This window comes from Phoxinus phoxinus (genome assembly GCF_949152265.1).
Source record: "Phoxinus phoxinus genome assembly, chromosome: 8".
NCBI classification, from domain to species: Eukaryota; Metazoa; Chordata; class Actinopteri; order Cypriniformes; family Leuciscidae; genus Phoxinus; species Phoxinus phoxinus.
In genome coordinates, this window is record NC_136883.1 from 28540222 (window position 1) to 28564004 (window position 23783).

At 38.8% G+C, this 23783-nt stretch overlaps 2 protein-coding genes across 3 annotated transcripts in view; one reads left to right on the forward strand and one right to left on the reverse strand.

The window, feature by feature from the left end:
• The window catches only part of mgat4c (mgat4 family member C), a 110811-nt gene that overhangs the window by 19210 nt on the left and 67818 nt on the right, over nucleotides 1-23783 (reverse strand). The window lies entirely within an intron of this gene.
• eps8b (epidermal growth factor receptor pathway substrate 8b) lies at nucleotides 1944-8815 on the forward strand. The gene is made up of 7 exons (XM_079621020.1): nucleotides 1944-2077; nucleotides 3305-3398; nucleotides 5544-5678; nucleotides 6535-6622; nucleotides 6863-7040; nucleotides 7548-7680; nucleotides 7782-8815. Exons 1-7 carry the CDS (start codon nucleotides 2067-2069, stop codon nucleotides 7857-7859), a joined length of 717 nt encoding a protein of 238 aa, XP_079477146.1. The 5' UTR covers nucleotides 1944-2066; the 3' UTR covers nucleotides 7860-8815.

Here is a 23783-nt window from a genome sequence, read left to right on the forward strand (position 1 = left end):
TTTCCAAGCTTCCTGAAAATGAATATGCATTACAGTTGCAGTGAATCCATTTGCACGGCAGAATAATAATGAAGAAAAAGTGCTCTCAAAAATGCAATTAATCTTATGTAAAACGCCTGCTCAATGCCTCTAATTAGATGCCATTTTAATAACTGCGTATGTTGTACAAGAAAGACAGTTTAGCAAAGGTGGTAAACACCATTGTTCATTTGTTTGATGGCATAAAAGCAAAAGTAAATAGAATGTTGTTTACTGGAATATAACCAATCACTTATTTATCTGAAATAAACCCTCAAAAGTACTGCACATGCTAAAATCCACACAAAATGAGACAAATTGCTGGCAACAACACTTGATTAACACTATCAAACCGATGAGGTATGCATTCAGAAAAAAACAAAAACAAATGTAAATAAAGATATAAATGCGTTTCAAACGAGAAAATGGATTCACGTTTGGCATTCAGGCTATGCTGTACAGCAAGATGAACATGGATTTGTGGGAGTAGACGCTTTTGGCAAAGGATTACACTGAGCCTGCAGAATAAACCAAACACATCACCAATAGAAACACCAGTCCGTGTTCTAGAAGCATGGTGTCATCGTGTTTGTGTTATCCAATTGTAGGTGAAAACAAGGTCCTCCCACGACCGGCTCTGGGCTGATAACATCTTCCAACGTTATTATACTATTACAGGTCACAGACTGGGTCGACAACTAAGGATTTCAGAAAAGGTTACTGATTCTTCAGGCTAAGATGTGTACTGTTCTGTGCTACAGAAAATGCTTGATGTACTGATAGTGCCTTTCTGGTAGACTGTCAATCAACATGCCATCTCAAAAGGTACTGTAGGTAGGACATCAAGGAATATCACAGATTCTGTACAAGTTAAGCCCAATTGACAGCATTGGTGGCATAATGTGGATTTACAGATTACTTAGGCGCGCCGAAAAAACATCACAGACACAGTACTATCAACATGGGAAAATCTCACAGTAAAACAAGCAGCTGTGAAGCAGCGGTGTTTTGCCAGATGAAAGTGTATCTATGTATCATCTTTTTACTCTTTGAATTCCTTTTATAACTGTTTTAATTTTCCTTACTTTTATTTTGTGATTATTTTAATTAATTTGTGTAAAGCACTTTGAATTACCATAGTGTATGAAATGTGCTATATAAATAAACTTGCCTTGCAGCAAAAATCTGTGTTACAGTAAGGCACTTATTATGGAAAAACAGTAGGGTTAACATATTTTAAGTGTAAAAACAGTAATTTAAACAGTTTTACAGCTCAACTATGATAGTTTATTAAAACATTTTGTCGTAATCAACATTACTTCACAAATACTGTCACACTGACAACATGTGACCCTAAACCTGAATATTTATATGTATATTTCTTTGCCGCATTTACCTTCTGATGGTGTTCACTAGAATGGACAAAACTTTAAAGGCCATTTTTAAGTATGCAGGCTTTAGAGTATGCATCTAAACTGCTATGGATTATGTTTTTTCGACCTTTAATAATTTGTATAAAGATAATTTATTATACTGTTGTTTTAGAACTATATAAATATATAAAGTTGATAATTACATTTTTACTGAGGCAATTTATTAAGAGTGACATGCTGAATGGCTACAATTATGAGACAGTTAAAATATATGGTCAGTTATCTGGAGCGTGTAAAACAAATTGCGATCGCAGGCGAAAACAAATCTGCCTGTTGTGTAGTGGAGTGCCAGTTTCCAGCGTTCAGCATGTTTATTTATTTATGGGCTTCAAGAAAGAAGGTCTTGGCACAGGCTGGACACTGGGCCACTGCGGTTATCCTCAATGCTCTATCACAGGACGAGGAGGGGAGAGGTAGGCCAGCACATTAATGATGCATTGGGACCAGTACGTTCAGTTTAAAGTTCTCCATGCTCTGTGCAGGCCCACTGAAATATGCATGAGCTACACCACATGTGCAGGCTGCAGCACGTCAAGTTACTTTCCACCTTGGCGGAGGGTGCAGCGGCTCACGGCACGCTTGCAGCAAAGCAACCGCAGGCTCTTCTGAAAAAGGATGCTTGAGTCGTAAGTTGTCCATTATAATAGACCGGTTTCTGCATGTATGTGTTCATCGTGTAGAGTTCTTGAGTGTTTTAAAGTTTGTGTTTGTCATAAAGTAGATTTATAAGGTAAGAAGCAATACTTTTCATAGTAAAATGCACCCTGTTGAGATAACATTTGTTCTGTCTATATAGATGCTTTGTGAAGATTTTGCAACTTTAATAAAAGTGGCAGAATTTGTCAACATGTCATTAAAACAAAAAGTTTGCTTTATTTCTAACGGATTTAAAGGAGGGAAAAACAAGGATTTTTCAAAGTAGCTTGTTAAACTGGCTTGTTAGTTATAATGAGTTGTTTGTTCATGGACTGGCCTCTAGACAAAGTTGTTTGGTCTGCTGGATTTTCTTGAAAGTCAACATGAAACCCAAATCGACCCTGTTTACTTACTTTCTTTTTGCATTGCCTTATTTTGAACAATTCATTGCTGCACGGTTTTCCAAAAAAGTTTAAAATTAAATAACTCTTCCCTTTAAACTACTATGTTATCACTGACAGGTTGTGGCTGGCTATTAGTAACACTTTATTTTGATGATCCCGTTAGACATTAGGTTGACTATAAGTAACATTGCACCTACATGTCAACTTACTCTCATTAGAGTATTAATAGATTATTAGTATGCCGTCTGCTTAATATCTGCTAAGACTTTATTGTGATAGTCCTCTTTAGACATTATACTGACTATACTTCGCAAGTACATGCCAACTTGTTCTACTAACCCTAACCCTTCCACCAATATTCCAATATTAAGAGTTACAGTAGTTGACATGTAGGCAATATTAGTAGTGACTGTAGTTGACAATATTACTTATACTCAATGGAAAAAAGGGACCTTCAAATGAAAGTGTAACCGATAATGTTAACCAACAGTCAAACATCTATGCTTTATCAAACTAGCACAAATCTGACTCCATTCTGGTATAAAATAACTACTTTTTATCAAATCAATTGCAGATGGATAAAATTGATACTTTTTTCACATTGAATACCCAGTTTCACTTTGAACACTCCATATTACAAAAGCAGAATGGGTAAGCAAACAGGGCTTCATGTTGACTTTTAAGTATCTACAACAACTACAAAAGCAAAACTTCTAAAAATACTGTCAAGTGTGAACTAACAGCAGTCAGCTGTACCCTCACCTATGAATGAACTTCCAAGTATTGTGCTTTGTTGCTATTTCTACCGCGCAGGTCTAACAGCGATCTCCAACATGTCAGGATCCGTTATCACTTCGTGGCGCGCAATGCCAACGAGCTCTCCGTGCAGCAGGGCGAGGTGCTGGAGGTACGGATGACCCTCTGTGAGGAGGTGGAGGAGGATGGGGAACAGGGCAGAATAGGTCTGAGGTACAGCGTGTGGGAGGATAGAAGGAGAGAAAACACGACTACAGATCATGCAGAGCTCAACGTCTAGAAGACTCTGTAGGCCGATGTTTGTTTCTGGGAAACCTGAGGAAAACTGGATTGAACATAACATTCATATAACATATAGGGCCCTACTGTATTTTAACAATCTAAGTGCATGGTCTAGGGTTGTCCCTATTCTCTTAATGAGTAATGGTCCGTGTTTTGGGCCTTTAAAAGCCAGTTGCGCTCGCATCATGGCGGATTCGCTATTTACATGGCGGAATTTGCAAGCGGAAAGACTGAACGCGTCTCCAGAGAGCAAACGGATCTGCTCGTGCACAAGGTTAAAGCGCGCGAGCAGACCATCTACGGGACAAGCTGGATTCCACCATATCTTTATGAACACAATATGAATCTTTTACATTGTAATCCCTTTTATTTTTAATATTTGGCATGTTTGTGTGCTGCTGCGCATCCCCCTGTGTGTAATAAGCAGAGTGTCCGCGCGTTGTGGACACACCTATAGGCGTACATTAGAGGGTGAAATTTTTTTCTGGAATCCCACAGAATGGGAAACAAAATCACTATTAATCACGGGATTGGGACAGGAAAAAATGTTGGATCAGGAATCATAATAACACTGATACCCAACTTTATACACAAATATAAACTGTTCATATAAATAAACGATACATTTTAATTTTAAACTCAATTCTATTTGCCCTTAATCGTTATGCTCTCCTGTTTGCTGAATGACTTGCTCCGCCCTTAACAGTTGGTGGCGGTAATGCACCAAGTTGATATGCCAATGCCAACCACCAATATTATAGGAAAAGCTTCGGCTTCCCTGTGCACTCTGTAGCCGCGAAAATAATAATCAAAACAGAGTCCGAAAATGAAAGCCACGCTGCAACAAATACTGTCTAAAAAAGGTTACCTCAGTTGTGCTCACCGACATTTCTGGCAGGTCTAAATTAGGCCTAACCAAAAAAATTACGAGTTGAGGAAGACGGCGTAATGTGTGCGTGTACGTACCTGTGTGTGTGTGTATTTGCATGGATGATATATATATATGAAAAAATACATTTATATGAACATTTATATGAATATTTATATTCAATAAAATAACAAAAAAATTACATTTAGGATTTTTATTCAACTAAGGTGGGCATCCTGTGATATACTGTATTTTTTTTACCGTAACTGACATATTCCGGTAGTGGGAGGGAATGGGAGTCATTCTTCGGGGATTGGGACAGGACAGGATTTTACCCCAGTTTTTTTGTGGGATTGGGACGGGATTTTTTTTTCTGGGAGTGGGATGGGAGAGGTAACAAAAAAATGTATAGACCAGGTTTCAATTGGTCAATGGCGCAGTATATTTCAGTTGCCTCAAAATAGCAACGCACCAACAATGCGCCTGAACACTTTTCAGCACATGGGCGCACAAATGCATTTGCTATTTAAACAACGTGGCGCAGGATGTGAAAATGATAACTGCGTTGGGTTGATACTAGCAAAAAACAATTGCGTTGCGCCTGGCGCTGCATTGCGCCTGTTATATAATAGAGCCCAAAGACACATAAATCTAGTTTTGCCTGAATGCATAAAATAAGACCTTATGCAACTGCACATTATTGGAACACAAGTAAACCATTGCAAATGCACAATACCCATAACAATCCAGCATGTAGGAAGGTGTCCTTTCAACCTGTCACTTTTAGATGTCTGCAGTTTCCCTCAGAACAGCCTCCAACCCTGAGGAACTCTATTTACATGAGAACTACTGAAGTGATCAAGAGGGATTACCCACGATTGGCTAATCCATCTGGAAACACGGATAATCGTGTTTCTAGACATGCCCGGCCTGAGCCTGGTATCACTGGGATTTAATTCTAGGATCCCAATGGTAGGATGCATCAGTATGACACAACCGCTTCACCAAAACCTTTTAGCTAAAATTAGACAACATGTTGAATGAGCGAGGAACAGTCTCAAAAATAGATTTGTCACAGAAAAAAAAAAAATATTGATCCATGCACAGTCATGCAATTACTAATACTAGACTCTCATGTTCTTCTAGGCCTTGGAAAACAATAAACAGTGGTGGCTGCTGAGGAACCGCAGCGGTCAGTCAGGCTACGTGCCGTGTAATGTGCTAGAAGAGGTCAAACCAGGAGAGCCACAGTACAACCGTGCTGCTCTCTTCAACAGCCAGGTTAGCTTGCAGCCTAAGCTACTTCACTGACAAAATGACAGTTCACCCATCATTCTGGTTTATAATTTTAATTCTACAAGGCACATTTCATGAATATGTTACACTTTAGTGTCTTATTACTTTTTGTTTATACATTAGAGGCCCAAATGCCATTTTTTTGTAGTGAAAACAGTAACGCTTTACAATAAGGTATCATTTGTTAACATTAAAACATTAGCTAACATATCATTGAGCAATATGTGTTTTACTAATTATTTTTATTTAATGTTAGTAGATAAAAATACTAGGGTTCATTGTTTGTTCATAGTGCATTAACTAATGTTAAATAGATATTTTGATTTAAAAAATGTATTATTAAATGCTTACATTAACATTAACTAAGATAATTTAATGCTGTAGAAGTATTGTTCATGTTAACTAATGCCAACAAAAGAAAATGTATTTTGTTAATGTAAAAACTATTAGATAAGTTTGATGAACTGACATACAGTAAGGTGAATTTGGCTTGGCTATATTTATATTTTTTTCACAACATTTTTACTTAACAAATGTATTTAATTTTTATGTTTACGTTGAGAATATTACATTGAAGCTTATACAGTATTTAGACAAGTCATAAAATGTGTTAACAGGGTTGAAAAAATTGCACACATCATAGAAAACAAACAGAAATAGGTTAATATAATATATGAGACCATTTCCTGAAGGTTAAGCACTTCCTTTTACCGATCACTTGTGGAAAAATAGAAAAATACATTTTTTTGTACGTGGAAAGTGCACACGTATATTCTCCTACTTTACATGGCAGGCATTGACTCTTTCTTTTTCTGCCCCTCTGTTTTCCCCATCTCTACAGGCTATGAATCCTAACAAAGGTACCTCTGCTGGCCCTGTGAATCACGCAGAGGTTTTGGAGATGAATAAATCCTCCCGGGATAAAGATAGTACGTACCTCTTATCTGCTTGCTGTATTCGCTGTGAGATGGAAAGTGGGGAGAGTTTGCCAAAAAAAGCAAATGCAGAGAAGTGGGAAATGAATTTGGTGGGAGAGTCCTCTTATGTACATAGATTGCAGATTCCCACCAGAGCTCATTGCTCCTGTCTTGGGCAATCTTATTCACTGTGTCTCTGTCCCAGTGCTTGTTTCTCTATATCTCTCGCTTCTTCTGCCTATATCTCTCTAGACCGCAACCAACAGCAGGAGGTAAATGACGAACTGCTGAAGAGGATAACTGACAACAAGGCCCAGGCACCAGCTCGAAACTTTCGGGTGGAGCGCTCAAGTTCATCCGTGCCCATCACGTATGAATCCCAGCCCTTTGAGGTCAATGCTTGGCTCAACGCAAAGGGATTCACCAGAGCGTGAGTGACACGTGAGCTGCGACATGTGACACTTCAGATGATTTATTGGTTTTGTAACCTAGTGGTTAAACATATGGGCTGTTAACTGAGGTTGCAAGTTCAAACCCGCAAGTGATGAACCATGTAACCTTGAGCAAGGTACTTACCCTCAGGTTGCTTCAGGGGGGCTATGATGAAGATACTGTAAATACACATAATAACATGTAAACCTTATTGTCACTGAATAAAGTGCAGTCTTTAATGAGTCTAATTTACATATAAAGGAGGTGTGTTTGTGCCGATAAGAAACACAGTGACTTAATTTCAATATTCAAACCACTATTTCAACTCATTTAGTGCTTGGAAACTGTAACAAATAGGTTGTGCAACTGTTTAGTAATTTGCCCCAGTATATTTTCACAGTATATGTAGCAATTTTTCTCAAAAGATCTAATAAAATTGGATTCCTTGTGACATGACTCCTTTAAAAAACATGATGAATATGATGCAATTCTCTCCATATTCCAGGGTGGTGGAATGTCTGGGTAATCTGAACGGGGCTCAACTATTTTCTCTCAGCAAGGATGAGCTGAAAGCCGTGTGCGGGGACGAGGGTTCCCGTGTCTTCAGTCAGCTCAGTGTGCAGAAAGCTCAATTAGAGGTCTGTCACAGAGCAATATCACTTATGTTAATCTGAATTTGTGCCGATTAAACGTTCAAATGCAGTGCAAAATGGAGCTTGAAAGTCTATCTTTCTCTCAGAGGGGTCGTGGGGATACAGAGCTACAGGAGATCATGAGGCGAAGACAACAGGAGGTGGAAGGCTCAACCTGGGACTGATTACAGTCTATCAAGCCGTCACTCACGGCCTTATTTCATCACATTTTCTTCAGTACTCTTGTTCACCCTACAATCAACAGCCACCCAGAGGAATTCAGAACAGATGGACTAAACAACTCCAATCATTACTGAAGCCCAGTCCAGCCCATTTCCTTCATGATCCGTACAATGTAGTGCTTAACACTAGTGCTTAAACTGATGAACATGAATGCATTGAGTCTTTAACCTCCATTTATACAGATGAAAATGATTTTGATAGCAGGCATTGACTTATGATTGGTGCTGTTAACGGGATAGTTCACCCAAGTAAAAGGAAAATGATGGCATTATTTTTAAACATCATGTCATTTCAAAACCTATTTGCAGTTATTTTTATGTGGAACCTTCACGGAAATGCATATAGTGGGCAAATCTGTCAAGTTGAAGTCATTATTCTGCTCTCCTCTCTAGCTTTTAAATCAACTTTGACACTTTTCAATGCATCTCATCAAATGTGATTGCTTCTGAGAGTAAATAATGATTTATTTATAATCATTTTAGGATAAACTATTTCTTTAATCTAACATTTTAAACAAGTCCAATCTGTTTCTGCATAAATAATAAATGGTGAATAAAAAATAAAATGGCATTAATAATGCAGTGAAGGATTGTAATCTATTATCCAGCTAAATGACTACTTGAATTGTCATTTTAAACAATGTGTTGTTATTAATTTTTTTTCAAATCATTAGTAGCCTACACTCATGCTTCACAGTTCATTAACGCAAATAAGATCATGTTTATTCATGTTTACGATTAGAGACTATCATACTTTATAATAAGACACATAAGAGCTCATAGATGTATTGTGAAACATTCCTTGTACTATCTGTACCTTTGAATTACGAGTCTAAATATATCTTTTGTCATTGAACAACAACAATTAAACAATAAACAAACTATGCAAGCCCATGGGTAAATCAGTATGTGTGAAAGCTATGGGGTCTGTATTACTGTAATTGATTTAAATATTTACATAAATTGTGTACTGCATGTGCATTGATTTCATAAGTGCCAGGCATCATTGTACTATCGCTTTTCACAGAGCAAATTCCTGGTGCTCTTCTTACCCAGTGTTGTCTATAAAGACCCCTTTCAGCCCTGTGAAAACCATAAGGCTGAATCTCTAACCGCCTCACTGACTGACAGCTTTGCTACTTGCCCTCACAGGGGGCACATAACAGTGGCTTTCAGTTTGTCTTGTTGCTTTATTTCTGGAATAGATTGTGAACGCATCAGCGAGTATTGTGCTGTGTTCAGGATGAGTGAGAATGACCTCCATCTCTCCCTTTGTATGCACTGTCAAAACGCCTCCCAGTCTTAAGAGAGGGTGGATGTGGCTGCGTATTGTCACTATGATTCATGGCATGAATCAATGCCTAATGATGGGATTTACAGAGAGGAACATCAAAGAAAAGATACTAGAGATTTGCAGTGCAGTGCAACCATTATTATTCACGTTGAGGGAATCTACCATTTTTGAGAGAATTTATATCTTCTATATATTAGGGATTGTGGTCATGTATTCTTTGAAGTAATATCCAAGTTTGATATCAGGCTGAGGAGATATGAAAAATAAAACCCGTCTCAAATACGTTACAAAGAAAATTACATACAATAAAATACAGTAGTAGTGATTACATTCCACACCGAAACTTCAATATTCGGTTAAAAAGGAATGAACCATGGGCAACATTCACAAAGCAGCACAATAAAGTTGTCAGTCTGTATTTGAGTCCTTAAAGGGATACCTCACCTCTGGAAAGATGGATGTGTATTTAAAATGGGTCATTTATGTAGTAGAAATATGAAATTATTTTTGAATTTGGAGCCTTCTGAGAAAAGCCAGAAAATGTATTATTTATTACAACAACTCCCAGAATGCACTTGCTTCGCTGCCCTACGAGGCCACGCCTACCGGTAAGAGCGGAGTTAAACAACTAGGCTAGGATACTAGTTGACTCGAAACTTAAAAGACGCTGTTTTATCGTGAATCTCCGTGACAAGTCTGCCCGGGAGTGTCCGGAATTGGCCCAACATGTACGGGATTCGGCTTTTGCGTTCTTTTGCTTTTGCGACTACTTGAAGTCATTTACAACACCAATCAGTAGAGAAGATGGCAATAACAAGACTAGATGACTAACTCGGGATGCCATGAATCTAATCATGCATAATTTATGAGATGAATAAATGCAAAAAAACAGTCCAGATCTGTAAGTTTACAGCCAATTATAACTAACTAACGTGAAAGAAGTTGTCACAATTTGCAGGGTATTTCACCCTGGTGGAGAGAACTGCCATAACATGAGACAGATCTGACATTTGGGGTATGCTGTGTGTGCAAGGGGAGTTTTTTCTGGAGAGACAACTAAATTCACAATATCAGTCACAACCGCGCTGTCAGCGCTGTAGGAGACCGACGACTTCAAACTTCTCCTCATTTCATTCTCTGCACCACCCAGTGGGCAGTCACTTAAAATAGAAGACAATAACAGGCATGGGGCCCCTTTGAGGTGGCTGTACAAGCGTGCCTGATGGAGTCTGATGCATGCAGATAAAAGCCGTCTAATGCGGGTCCTGTTTTGCAGAGCATACGGCTGCAAAATCAATAACCAATCGAACTGCATATATAATGCATGCTTATCCAAACACCCTCTGGGATTTTATAGGTTGATATGCTGATGTAATTTAGCTGCAGCGCATCATCCACAACAAAATCTTAATATAACCTGAGATGTTATAAGCGATCTGCCGCTTTAAGACGCCTGAAGTGACACGGATGATTAGGCGAAAAGGGAACAACATGACAATGTGCATATAGCATCTCCCTAAGCCCTTGCCAAGATTCCTAATTCCCAGTGTTTGTTCACAAGGATTAGTGGGTGCTCGGCGCTCTGTACCGACTCATCGAGTGCTCCCACTAATTCTTATCCAACCATGACAAAAGGCGGACAAATTTCTCGAATGACTCTACTGTTAGTCTTGCATGATTTAGATTCACTCCGCGCCGCCTGGTTACTCAAAGGTGAGGGGAACCACGTTATTAGCCAGTTATTCTGCAAATGACATTTTCCCCCGCCTTACAGACATTTGAGATTTACACTCTAATTGCGACTAACTAGACAAGTGCCCTTTCTTTTGGCTTGACCTCACTGGCATTAATAGTTCAGATTAAATCAAATGTCATTCCACACTTAGGTAATTGAATTATATCTCTGTGTTCGCCCTGACATCTGCAGTGATTCATTTTCTTTTCCCCTTTTGTAAATCACCCTGGACTTCAATTTAGATTTGTGTCTCCCTGTTTTCGCTGAGCGGAGGGAAAGGGATCGATGCGGTCGCCCCCCTCAACATCTGAGAGGGTCTTACCGCTCGCACGGCACGATCGATTTACAGTGCGGAAAGCTGTTTCTTTTTTAATTTGCCGAGAAACAAACCATGAACGGTTACCGGCCGTGGAGTCCATGTGCGTGTGTAACACTGACAGTGAGGACTGAACAATATGTGAGCGGGTTGATGGCCATTTAGCTCAAGGCTAATGTATAAGGATAGCCATTTAATCCTTCAGAACAGAGACAGATCAAGTTAATGCACCCTGTCACATCCTCTCTGCCTCAAGACAACCCTGCTCAATGTAAAAAAGGCCCTCAGAAAACTCCATTCTGCTGGTTAGATTATATCAAAAGACTGCCGGCCCTCTATTGCTCAGTGGCCAGTTCATATGTGCTTCCAAACAGTTTATTTATTTATTTATTTATTTGGATCCCCATTAGCTTCCACAATGTGGTTGCTAGTCTTCCTGGGGCCCATAAAGGTGCTAAAACGTATGTACAGTTAAAATACACAAATATAACATACATATAACATAACCACATGTATACATTTATCCACTTACACATTCACACACATACAGCATTTGAAAGAGTCAGTACCTATAACAGTCACTAATTAACTGGTGTAATACTATTAATTGTAATCTGTTTTAGAGTCTTCTTAAAATTACATATGTTGGATATTTGTCTTGTTCTTAAGTCCAATTTATTCCAAGCAGATGACGATCTAACTAATACTGTTCTTGTCATACAATTGGACCTTGCAGATGGAACAGTTGCAATCTCATCTTTACTAAAATCACAGATGAAAGTGTTTGATAACAAGTTTTTTTTTTCAACAACAAGGGCAACATGCAAAAAAAAGATGATAATTAAATCGTTAAATTGATGCTGATAGAAATTTATATATAGGATTTTTCAAAAAATCGTGAAATGTGTATATATCCACATTTCATTCTGATGGAAAAAATTTAAACAATGAAAACATTAACAATACGGATAGTTCACCCAAAAATAACCAAACCAGTTGATGGGCTCCATTGACTTCCATAGTATTTTTTTCCCCTATGGAAGTCAACGGGGCCCATCTAATGTTTGGTTACCCATATTCTTCTAAATATATTATTTTGTTTTCAGCAGAAGAAAGAAATTCATACAGGTTTGGAACAACTTGATGGTGAGTAAATTATGGCAGAATTAAATGCATTTATTGTAAATTAAAAGTTACTGTGATGCAACAATGATGCTAACACAGAAAACAAGTAACATATCAGCCTAAAACATGTAAAAATATGTCTTCAAAGCATGAAGTCTTCACTGAACGTAGCCAATGCATCAGTACCGTCAGATGCAGTTCAGTAGCGTAACTTTCCACAACAAGACCAGTATTTACACTTTCTACTTTATCTTTTATGTTCTGAATTTCTCATTCAGATTCTTGTGTCCTTTCTAGAAGAAAAGCAATAACATGAAAAATGTGGTTGACCCAAGCCAATGTCTGTGATAACAGCACTGGAATGCGTCACTGCCTCAAGTCCCTCAGATCCATACAAAGGTTTGAGTAAGGTCTGCATTGAGTGGCTGTTGTAATTCTCAGAGAGACAGGCCTGCAATCTCCAGTTTCCCAGACACAAATCCCGCTTATCTGCTGAGGGGTGTCCTCCCCTCCAGTCCCTCTCTACGGTCCAATCCCACGGGTTCCACCAGCTAAGCGCAACCAACCAAGTGGACAAAAAAGCAGAGAATTATATCACACAGTTGCCAAAAGCGACCAATGAAAATACATGTTTGGGAAATTATCTTCGGTTTTGACTTTTCTACTGTATGAAACAGATGATGATGCATGCATAACAGGCCCATCTAAGTGTCGACTTCCAGCTTGTTCCACGAGAGCTCCTTAAACAACCTTACATGAGCAGAATTTGTAATTTACGGTGTCAGCCGCTACCAGTTTCAGAATGCATAACACAAACATGCCATATCTTTGGTATAAAAGATCTGAATCCACATTGAAATCCACACAGCTTGGTCTGCCTAAACTCTTTCCCTGTCCCAGAGGACCAACGAAAAGTGCCAGGAGATGAGAATCTGGATTTTGTTCATCACTTGCAGATGGTGGCCCATAATGAGTTTCTGGCCAAACAGGACATGGTAGATTTAAAGAGCTCAGAAAAGCATTCCCTAAGCAGGACAGCCTGCCAGATTGCAAAGATGTTGAGTGGGAGCTTTTAGCCATTGCATGTTGGCGCACCAGGAATTTGCCACAAAATTTTGTCACAAAAACATGATCTAATTGTGTAAATATCAGATATCGCTGACAGCAACATCCATCTTATACTTGTGTTGTTGTTTTTTTTACGGTAGCTGATTTGATTTCCCCTCATGTTTTCATACAGCTTTCTCACACTGAATTTGCATTTGGCACTGTAAGTGGTATTACTGTATGTAAATGTGAGGTAATCATTTGACAGAATATGATCGCGATGTCGCATTGAATGCTCGTTAATTTTAGTTGCTAAGACAACCTACAACTGTATTGTTGTCTCTCTGAAACCATTCCATAATCGAATTCACTTCAAATGCACATCACTCAACAACTTGACATACACCGATTATTGATTCTGCACAACGTCTGCGCTGCATGAAGGACTACCGTCAAATTAACAAGATCTCAGAGCATATATCACACTCGAGTCCGTTTGAATTTATCGCACCTCACTAAATCCAAATCAGGTTTCTCAATTTGTTCTCAAGGCCTGACGGATTATTAAAAATGAACTGGCATAAATTATAAAAATGGTTCATGGATTTCCATGGGATGGGTTTTGAAGACAAATGTTCTAGCGTGTGATGATTATGACGAACTGGCAAAATATCATAATTCACACCACCTCCTCAAATCTCATCCCTAATGATATAAGTGATGATATGTCATCTTAAACCACTGAGGTAGCTGACACACATGACAGCCATTGTTCATTAGGTCTGATAAAATGTCCCACACAGGTAAAATTAAGCTCATTTCAAGGATAATACAGGTCCTTTACTGCCTCGCCATCACATCTCGCTCAGAAATACAATATGGAAGAGGCATTACGGCGAGAGTCTGTTCTCGCAAGTATTATTTTCATATGATTTCATGTTGATGTCAAAAGAAATATGAGGTTTATTAGTTTCCTGGTGCTTTGTGTGCTTCATTATTTCGCCGTGACAGTTTAGTCTGGAGGAGGGAGGGGGGGAGGGGTGTTTTTCATTAAACGCTTGTATCAGATGCTAATGGCAAACGTGGGGAGAGCAGGAAATTAAAACCTACATCAATACGTGAGAGGCCTTCCACAATAACACATTTTCAGCCAGACTTTCAATTCATTATATGCTACAGTGCAAAACATGTACGGCCGAATGTTTTTCTATTCCGTTTTTATCGATGAACGAGTGACAAAATCCACCTAGTGTTTTGGTGTGTGTCAGTGAGGATATTTCAGCAAGAAGACTGATGGTATTCGGTGGTAATGTAAACCTTTCGCAAACTATTCGCAATCACTTCCACACATTCATCAACTCACCTCCGTCCTTTTTTTCCCTTTTTCATTACAGCTGATAGGAGAAGGAACACAAAACACATTTGGGCCCTCTGCGCTCCATAAAGAATATAATCAATTCTTTATTATTGCATTCGGGAGGCTTGAGGGCTGTCAAGCTGGGGAAAATGATATTGCTGGAGACTAAGAGAAGATAAATTCACGAGTGGAGCTTTTGCTAATGGCGAATGGGATCAGGCACTGTCCGGTTTGTCTGAGTCGCGTTACTGATGATAAATGACAGGCCGACGATGACCCACGGCGCGCCTCTGTTGACAACGTGACAACATTCAAGGGTAGCATGATAGCAAGAACAGATATCAAACCGTTTCCTCTGTCGAGATCCCCTGGGATCTCAGGAAACGCACATTAACCAGCCCTCCAGACAGGTGGTAAATCCTCTTGACGTGTTTATACTTATTTTATAGCCACAACAACCACATTAAAGGATGGCAGCTGGAGAGCCAGTATTTCAGCAAGTCTGCCTATATTTGTGTGATGACGGTCTCCATAGTGACCTGAGAGGCAGCATCTTTTAGAGGAAGTTGCCAGAGACAATGAAGCATCATCACACATCAAAGGAAACTAGCATTTGCACATCATGTAGGAAATAATCAAGCAGTGTCTGGAGACATGTTCACACTGCTATCAATAATTCTTCGAACTCGGCTTTATAATAACTGACAGCTCCTCTGTTCTCCCGCATGCTTTTCGGTAATGTCTCTTTTCTCATCTGCAAAAGTGAGCGATGGCTCAGCACAAAAGAATCAATACGGCAGAAAACAAGGAATTCTGACAATTTTATAGCTGCGCTAAGCTAATCTAGGACTGGGAGTCGTTCCATTAAACTCAAATATGACTCCTCCAGGCCCAACTTCTGTCATCAAATGCTAGACATTAATTGGTTTATCAAAGGTTAATTGCTCAATAGATACTAGGCTGTTGGAGTTTAATTGTGCCATTAAATGCACTCGCTAGAGCCCCAGGTTCGGGTAATGGATTTTGTCATTTGAATGAAAATATTATTTGGTGGCAGCTGGACTGATAACAGTGTTGAGCATTGACAGGTCCATGCCCTCTCATAAAGTGTCTGTCACACAGGGACAACACACAGAAGCGCATGAGTACACATGCTCGCTGCAAACAGAGATGGTATTTAGCTATGCTTTGTAAATATAAATGACTCATTCTTCACTGTGGCAGAATTGTCTTCCTGTGGCGGATTTTATGAATGCATCGGCGTCTGCCATTAGGGTGTAACACATCAAAATAGGATGAGGAAATTGCATGAGCCACGGTTGGGTAAAATTCAGAATTGAACTGGCTCCCTTTCAGTTCATGAGTGTGAATTTGAATTAAAGTAACTATGCTTGACAGCAAGTTGAATTGGAACAGGAAGAGAAATTTACTGAATTGCAATTCAAAGAAGTTCAACATAAGGAATTTGGGGAAACTAAGTGTTTCTCCACCCAAGTTAACTTCGACAACATTGAAATTGTGCCTCGACATAAATATTAAAAAAAAGTGACTGATGAAAAATGTAAAAAAATATATATATATATATATATCTGAGCTTTACTATTCAGTAGTATAATCATTTCACTTTATATAAAAATTCAGTGTCCTTTGCCACATATGTGCATTTTTGTGCGTTTAGCCTTAAAATTTCCAAACCTATTTCAGTGTGCACATTGCTGGGAACTCAACCGAACCTGTGACTGGGCCGTTGCCACCACCATGTTTTACCCCATTGAGCTACAGGAACAAAAACCTGCAAGAAGCATTGTTGTGCCAACAATATCTCTCAATTTTTTTTACCAGCATCTTCTTTAACGATCACTGGGTCATCCTCAGCACAATTATTTCAAATAATTGACCTTGAATTGTTGCTTCCAAACAACCATTCTTCTCTTCCATGCTTAATTAATCAGGACATCCACAGTAATTAATCTCAGAGGAGAACTGATTATGTGGCATAAAGCGATGGGTTTGTATTACACCGCTCTGTGGGCATCAATAACCAAATGTTAAATGAGTGGAAATGCAAAAAAAAAAAAACTACGCTTTCATGATTCCTAATGGCTTTGGCTGGGGTCCCGGACAAATAAAGCTTTCTAGATAAATGAATAACTGCATGATGTGTTTATTACATGCAAAAACTGGATTCCTGATGTGAAGTATTTTTTGTATGTCCTCATCATATAGCATATATCTCTTCTCTTGATATATATATATTTATATACACAATTCTTAAAGATGAAAATCATTAGTTTTCTCATATTCCATACTGATAAGCCGAAGACTATTTCCGTGTTATGGCCAAAAAGCGATAAATGGCTGATACAATATTCTATACTGTTTTGTCAGAATAAATTAAAGTAAAAACACTGAAAGCGAAGTTGTTCGGCATCCCTCCGCCACACCAACTCCTCACTCTCAGCAGGTTCCTATCCCAGGACTATGGGTTCGTGCCAAATTCCAGACTCCCCTCAGACAGCACACCAAACACGCTACTCTCTTTCTCTATCTGATTATTTGCAAGCATTAACTCGTGAATTATTTTTACGTTTCAGAGCTCAAAAGGTACTGCGTAACAGGAATGATCCACTGTATGAAATGAATGTAGAATGTGTTTTCTACAATGTCTGCTTGTTAAAGCAATAGTAAAAGTGGTAGCATTTCCACCCTGCCATTTACTGTTCAAGTCAAACATGCCATCCAAATAAAAACAAACATTGGGAACAAAGGCCCCGCGCTTCCAGGAATTAGCATCCTGAGCGAGGTGCCAGCTGTGTTTGCTGTCGCCACAGAGGTGCAACGAAACGCTTGACAGTGTGTCACATCTAACCACGGCCATTCTGCCGACGCTGCAACGCTCTACTCCTGACCCTCGGTGCCACAAAAGAAGTACACACGCTTTCCATTTCTGCAGAGCTCACTACCTGTCAATCTACCTATTCAAAGGTTTACCTCACCCTGTGAGAGCCAGTTCCTCCATCTCTCCATTTGGCCGTGCCTATAAGTGTCACTTCGGTTTAGATTCTACCACAGCCCTAGAACCGAACAAAAAGAGCTCCCATAGAGGGTTCGGCGGGGTGGAGCAGACCTGCTGTTTCATTAGCACTCCAGGGAAGTGCTGGTTCAAAAAGAAGCCTTGCGTCACACTGTTGATCCCTTCAGCAACATCAAAGAGCAGTTGTGATGATTGCATGGGGAGATTAAATGCCACACTGGGCACTCTAAGTGTGGTGAGAAGTTGTCTGTTCATGCAAACATTTAGCATGCTAATTGGAGTAATGGCCATCTGTATGTTACAATATCTGCAGTCCAAGAGATTTTTTTTTGCTTTAAATGCCAATTTTTATCATTCAAAAGCCCTGGGAGAGAGGGTAGAAGCAATGATGATACTTTGGCAAGAGGAAGTGGTATGAACTACAGCATCTGTTGGGAAATAAACCAATGTTTGTCAAGGACTTCAGGAAAACAACATCAGTGTAATATAACTCGACACCAACCGAAGAAAAAAAAAAAAAAAAAAAAACGGAATGCTGTAGATAAAAAAATGGAGGGGTTGCAAAATAAAAGACACAACCTTAGCAAGACAGAAACTGCAGACTCTATAGCTAGCTGTCTGTAGCAGAACATTGGATCCAATGGATGGACTACAGCACAGTCTGAAAGAGAAATGTGAGACACACACACACACACACTTTCCCACTATTGCTGCATTTGAAAAAAAATAATTTTCAACTCCCCCTCTCCACAAAGTCTCACATTTATTTTTAGCTCTTTGCCTGGGAAGCATAAGACGAACGTTGAAATAAAATTCATTTCAACCCCCAATAGTGGTTAAAATGTATTCCTCTGAATATGTTTACCTCTGTATAACACTGATATCGTTACGTTTATCATTTAGCTCCACTTACCTCAGCCAGTGTTGAGGACAAATACCCTATCCCAGTAACCCAAACTGCCTAATAATTCAGCATGATAGTTGAGGTTCTGTAAAAAGGGAGGCTTTTCTTTATGTCCAGGGTAATTTAACATAGATCACTATGGGCAGCTCTCACATTTAACGTGGTGCTTGCTGTTATACACTTGATTGCGTTCTGCTGACTGAGCAATGGGCGGTTTCTTGCCCTTTTGCTTCCACTGCAGCCTCCTTAAAAGACGCTGTGACCAAAGAGGTCAAAAATATGTGCAGAAACGTTTGTGGCACCTTGCTACTGTATATGAGCGCGCACACACAAAATGTGAACATGATTAGAAAAGGCTAAACGGTCTTAAAAATGGTCCCACTTGTGATATTTGAGGTGATTACTGTAATGACTGCCACAGAAAATGATTGGAAAATATACGAAAAAAGACGGAAATACACAGCAATTATGGGGTATACAATCGACAAATCAGCCACAAGGAATTAGTCTTTGATAATGTCTAAATATATATATATACAAAACCTAATAAACACAAGTAATTATGTCTGAAAATACTCTTATAATCAACTAGGGAATACACAGCCCTATTAAAGCATAAATATTTAAATTAAAACATAGTGCATTCATTTCATTAAAGAAGAAAATGTTTTTGGTCCTTTTGGATCGCCAAGGATCACAAATGTGACCCCTAAGTGAGGAATACTAGAGGTTTAATAAAGCAGCCAAGTGTATCAGCAAAACAAGTACATGGAGTTCAAGCTAAAAAAAAAGAAAAGAAAAAAAGCAATTTTTGCAATAAAATTGTGGCAGCCCAGAGAGCCCAGTGTTTCACATTCCAGTATGTCACAGAAATGTTCCTTTTACATCAGTCTGTAGTAACACCAGGAGAAGCAGGTGCCTTTTTTTTTTTTTGACTGGCCTTCACATTTTTTGCATGGCCAACTGTTTGCCTTGGTTGAACTATTTCTTTGCGAGCCCTTAAAATCAGTCACAGGTAAAACATCTACTACACTTCAATGAAATACATGAAAAACTAGTCAAAATACATGCTCACTTTTTAACGGCCTTCAATTGGCAAGTCAGGCGCTATTGTTTTGAGGCGCTAACAAAACAATTCCTGACCCCTGGTTGTGACTGACCAGCCTTTGGGATTGTACTCCTTTTTCACACTCTCTCCTCACAGTCAAGCTTGTAGTAACCAAGGTGAAAACATACATGTTATCTATACATAGCGTAGCCTAAGGCTGTGTTTTAAAAATGGGTCACATGGTATCTCTGCCTCTAGTCCGTGTGCAGCCATCTGATACATGAGCTGGTTTGCGGTTTGAGTGGAGAGAATGTAGGATAAGCCCGTCACAAAAGGCAGAAAACTCCATCTTTATTGACCTGCTGCTCTTAAAAAGAGGCAATTGTTCATGTTAAAAAAACAGTCGCATTAAAGGAGAACTCCGGTCAATTTTAACATTGAGCTCAATTTTTAGTAAATTTGGAGTGCTGTCAATACAGAGAACAACGACAAAAATCGGTGTTGCCTACACCGTGTTATCCTCTTTTTAAAATTTGCACCCTATTGACTTGAATGGGGCAAGTTTTAAACCTGCTTTTAGCCTCTTAACATCCTTAATGTTTCATTACAAGTGCCCAGCCATGTTGAGTGATTCCTTCAGAGTGAACACGAGTGAATATGACTGCAGGAGATGTGAAAGACATGAATAAAAATGATGTTATATCAGCCAGCGCACATACCTGTATTTAGTTCCTGTTTTCGGTCGAAGTCCAAAGTAGTCGATTGTCGAGTTCACGCGCGTGATCTAAGTAACTAAACCTATGCGCTTCAACTCGACAATCGACTACTTTGGACTTCGACCGAAAACAGGAACTAACGCTGGCTGATATAACATCATTTTTATTCATGTCTTTCACATCTACTGCAGTCAGATTCACTCGTGTTCACTCTGAAGGAATCACTCAACATGGCTGGGCACTTGTATGACATATCAAGGATGTTAAGAGGATAAAAGCAGGTTTAAAACATGCCCCATTCAAGTCAATAGGGTGCAAATTTTAAAAAGAGGATAACACGGTGTAGGCAACACCGATTTTTGTCGTTGTTCTCTGTATTGACAGCACTCCAAATTTACAAAAAATTGAGCTCAATGTTAAAATTGACCGGAGTTCTCCTTTAAGGCAAGGCGCTTAGGATGTTTCTCTAAAACCTTGCACAGGAGATGGTGCTAATATGGTGAATCTTAAACGTATAATAAGCCAGATACCAAACAGGCATTAAATACTATCGCTCACATAAACCATTCCAGCAGAACAAAAGCAGTATGTGCGTATAGGCTGGCATATGAACAATCGGATAGTGTTAAGCCATAATAACAATGTAAAAATAGTGGGAGGCATAAATGGGAGCTGCTTTTCTGCTAGGAAGACACATAATAATGCATAGCTTGGATCAGTGGAGTTCGTCTCTGCCGCCAAACTCTTTATTATAAGATGTGGGATCCCTGGGAGCTGCTGTACGTTATCAGCGCTCATCAAAGACACTGTCAAGAAAATGTAAAACTGGGACTTTCAGAGGCTGTCTCAGACGCTGTGCACATTTAAATGAGACAGCCTTATTAATTCTTCAAAAGCTAGGCAGCTTCTTTCCCCCCCCCCCTCCGACTAATTTTGGCACATTTAGGAACGATAAAAGCTCTGTCACCCTTAAAAACACATGCGGATGGTCTCGGCTGTTCTCGGAGGTCCACTCTAGTGAATGCTGTCTATTTGCGTATCTACAACTGGAACATCTAAAACAGGGTGTCTGTCTGTCTGTATATATACAGTCAAACCAAAAATAATTCTGACACCAGATTAAAATATTTTTTTTACTAGAGGGTGCAGGACACTATAGTCCACTTATGTAAGAGAGGATACCAAAATAAAGTAAACAGTGACATATTATACCCAAAAATTCTTTATACAGTGGACTACCAGTAAAATTGATACAAATTTGGGACCAAAAATTATTCAGACACTTTGACCTGACCATGTTTTTCTTCAGTGTTTTTTCTTTAATTGCTAATGCGACCTTTTTACACCAGATACTGAACAAAATTAAGCATTGCTTGGCACAGTAACTGGTTGACCTAAATTGGTATTATGTAATTGTGAACTTAAATTTAACAGCTGACAGCTCAACAATTCATTTGTGAGACCGTCTAACAGAAGGATGACCAAAACCAGTGAAATAATAAAATGATTTGATAAATATCAACTGATTTGAGTTCTTGTCATATTTTATTACCATTTTCTTAACTATAGCGAATAAACTGTGATAATGTGAGAAATGTTGAAGGTGTCTGAATAAATGTTGGTTTGACTGTATATATGTATATATATATATATATATATATATATGTATATATATAACATTTGAAGTGGATCCAAAAAGTTAATCAAAGTTTTCCTAAGACAAGAACCGTATTGTTCAATAACTTTGATGAAAGGTTTTGATCTACTTCAAATGTTGACTACTGTGTATATATAAGTAAATGAAACTCTAACCGAATGCTGATTGGTTCCTTCAACGCTGCTGCACCAGCCAATCAGAAGTACTTCCAAATCCACATAACCACCATAATTGGCACGCTGCGCGATGTGAAAGCTTCTGTTATCCCTCCTCCTACCCAGTGCTACCTGTAGAGATCTGTACGGGGGTTCTAACATTTCTTGTAGCAGCCTTTCCTTTGTTTGTTATTTTTGACTAAGCTGAACAAATACTTGTATTTGCTCAGCAGCAGCAGCAGCAAAAGCAGATACCAAAATCAATATATATTCCTTGCCCCATGCCAATAAGTGCTTGTTGAAATGTATCCACTTCGAGAGTTGTCATGAAATATATATACACGTTTGATCAAAATGAGTCCTTGCCCACACTTTTGAACGGTATGTATATACATAGTATACACTATATATATTTAGTTCAAAAGTGTGGGCAAGGACTCATTTTGATCACAAGTAAATAATTTTGCATTGTTACAAAAGATTTCTATTTCAAATGAAAGCTGTTCCTTTGAACTTTCTATTCAGCAAAGAATTCTGAAGAAAAAAGGTCCACAAACAAAAGCAGCACAACTCATTTTTAACATTGATAAGAAATGTTTCTTGAACATGTAATTTCCATATTATCCTTTGACATTAAAGGCTGGAGTAATGGCTGCTGCAAATTCAGCTTTGCCATCACAGTAATGAATAACATTTTAAATATATAAAAATAGACATTTTTAAAATTGTAATAAGAGACTTCTTTCAAATTTTTTTATAAAATCTTAGACACCCCAGACATTTGAGTTGTAAATAAATTAGTTACGTGACTAATGGCTTGGCTGATAAAACTAACATGCATATGTCAGCCAATGTATTCAAATATTAATGACCAAACATGAAAGTTACATTAAACATCAAGGTGTCTAAGGCTTTCCAGGTTTTCTACTGTAAGTACTGTGAAAAACTCTTGCATGCAATTTTGCAGCAATTGTCTAAATGTTAATAAATAGTTTGTATATAAATGTTTGTGTAGTTTTAAAGTTAAAGCTAAAGTGTGTATTGTTGCCTCGCTGCCCTATCAGGCAATGACTTCAAAGTGGAAAAAGGTCTGACCACCAACCACAAACCTTTTTTTAGATCCCATATTTATTTTTTAGCTCAACCAATTCACGGAATGGAACCCACAGGGTTGTGGGATATCAATGGCAGAGAAGGACACATCTATGCTGCCATCTCAGGAGACAGGAAGAAAAGCTAACATTGGATTTGGACGTGCATGCCTTGGCAGCATTTTTCAGCTTCGTATGCAGCTAGTGACTCAACCAATGCAGTGAGTTTGGGGCGGGGCTATCTTTTTGGCTTGACCAATGGTAATAAGGATAAATTCAGGGAAAACCTGTTTGAAAACAATCACTTGGCAATGCTAGAGATACAGAAATTACAAACCTCAGCGTTAAAGGTAATGATGCACATGACAGTCAAAACAGCCACACTTGA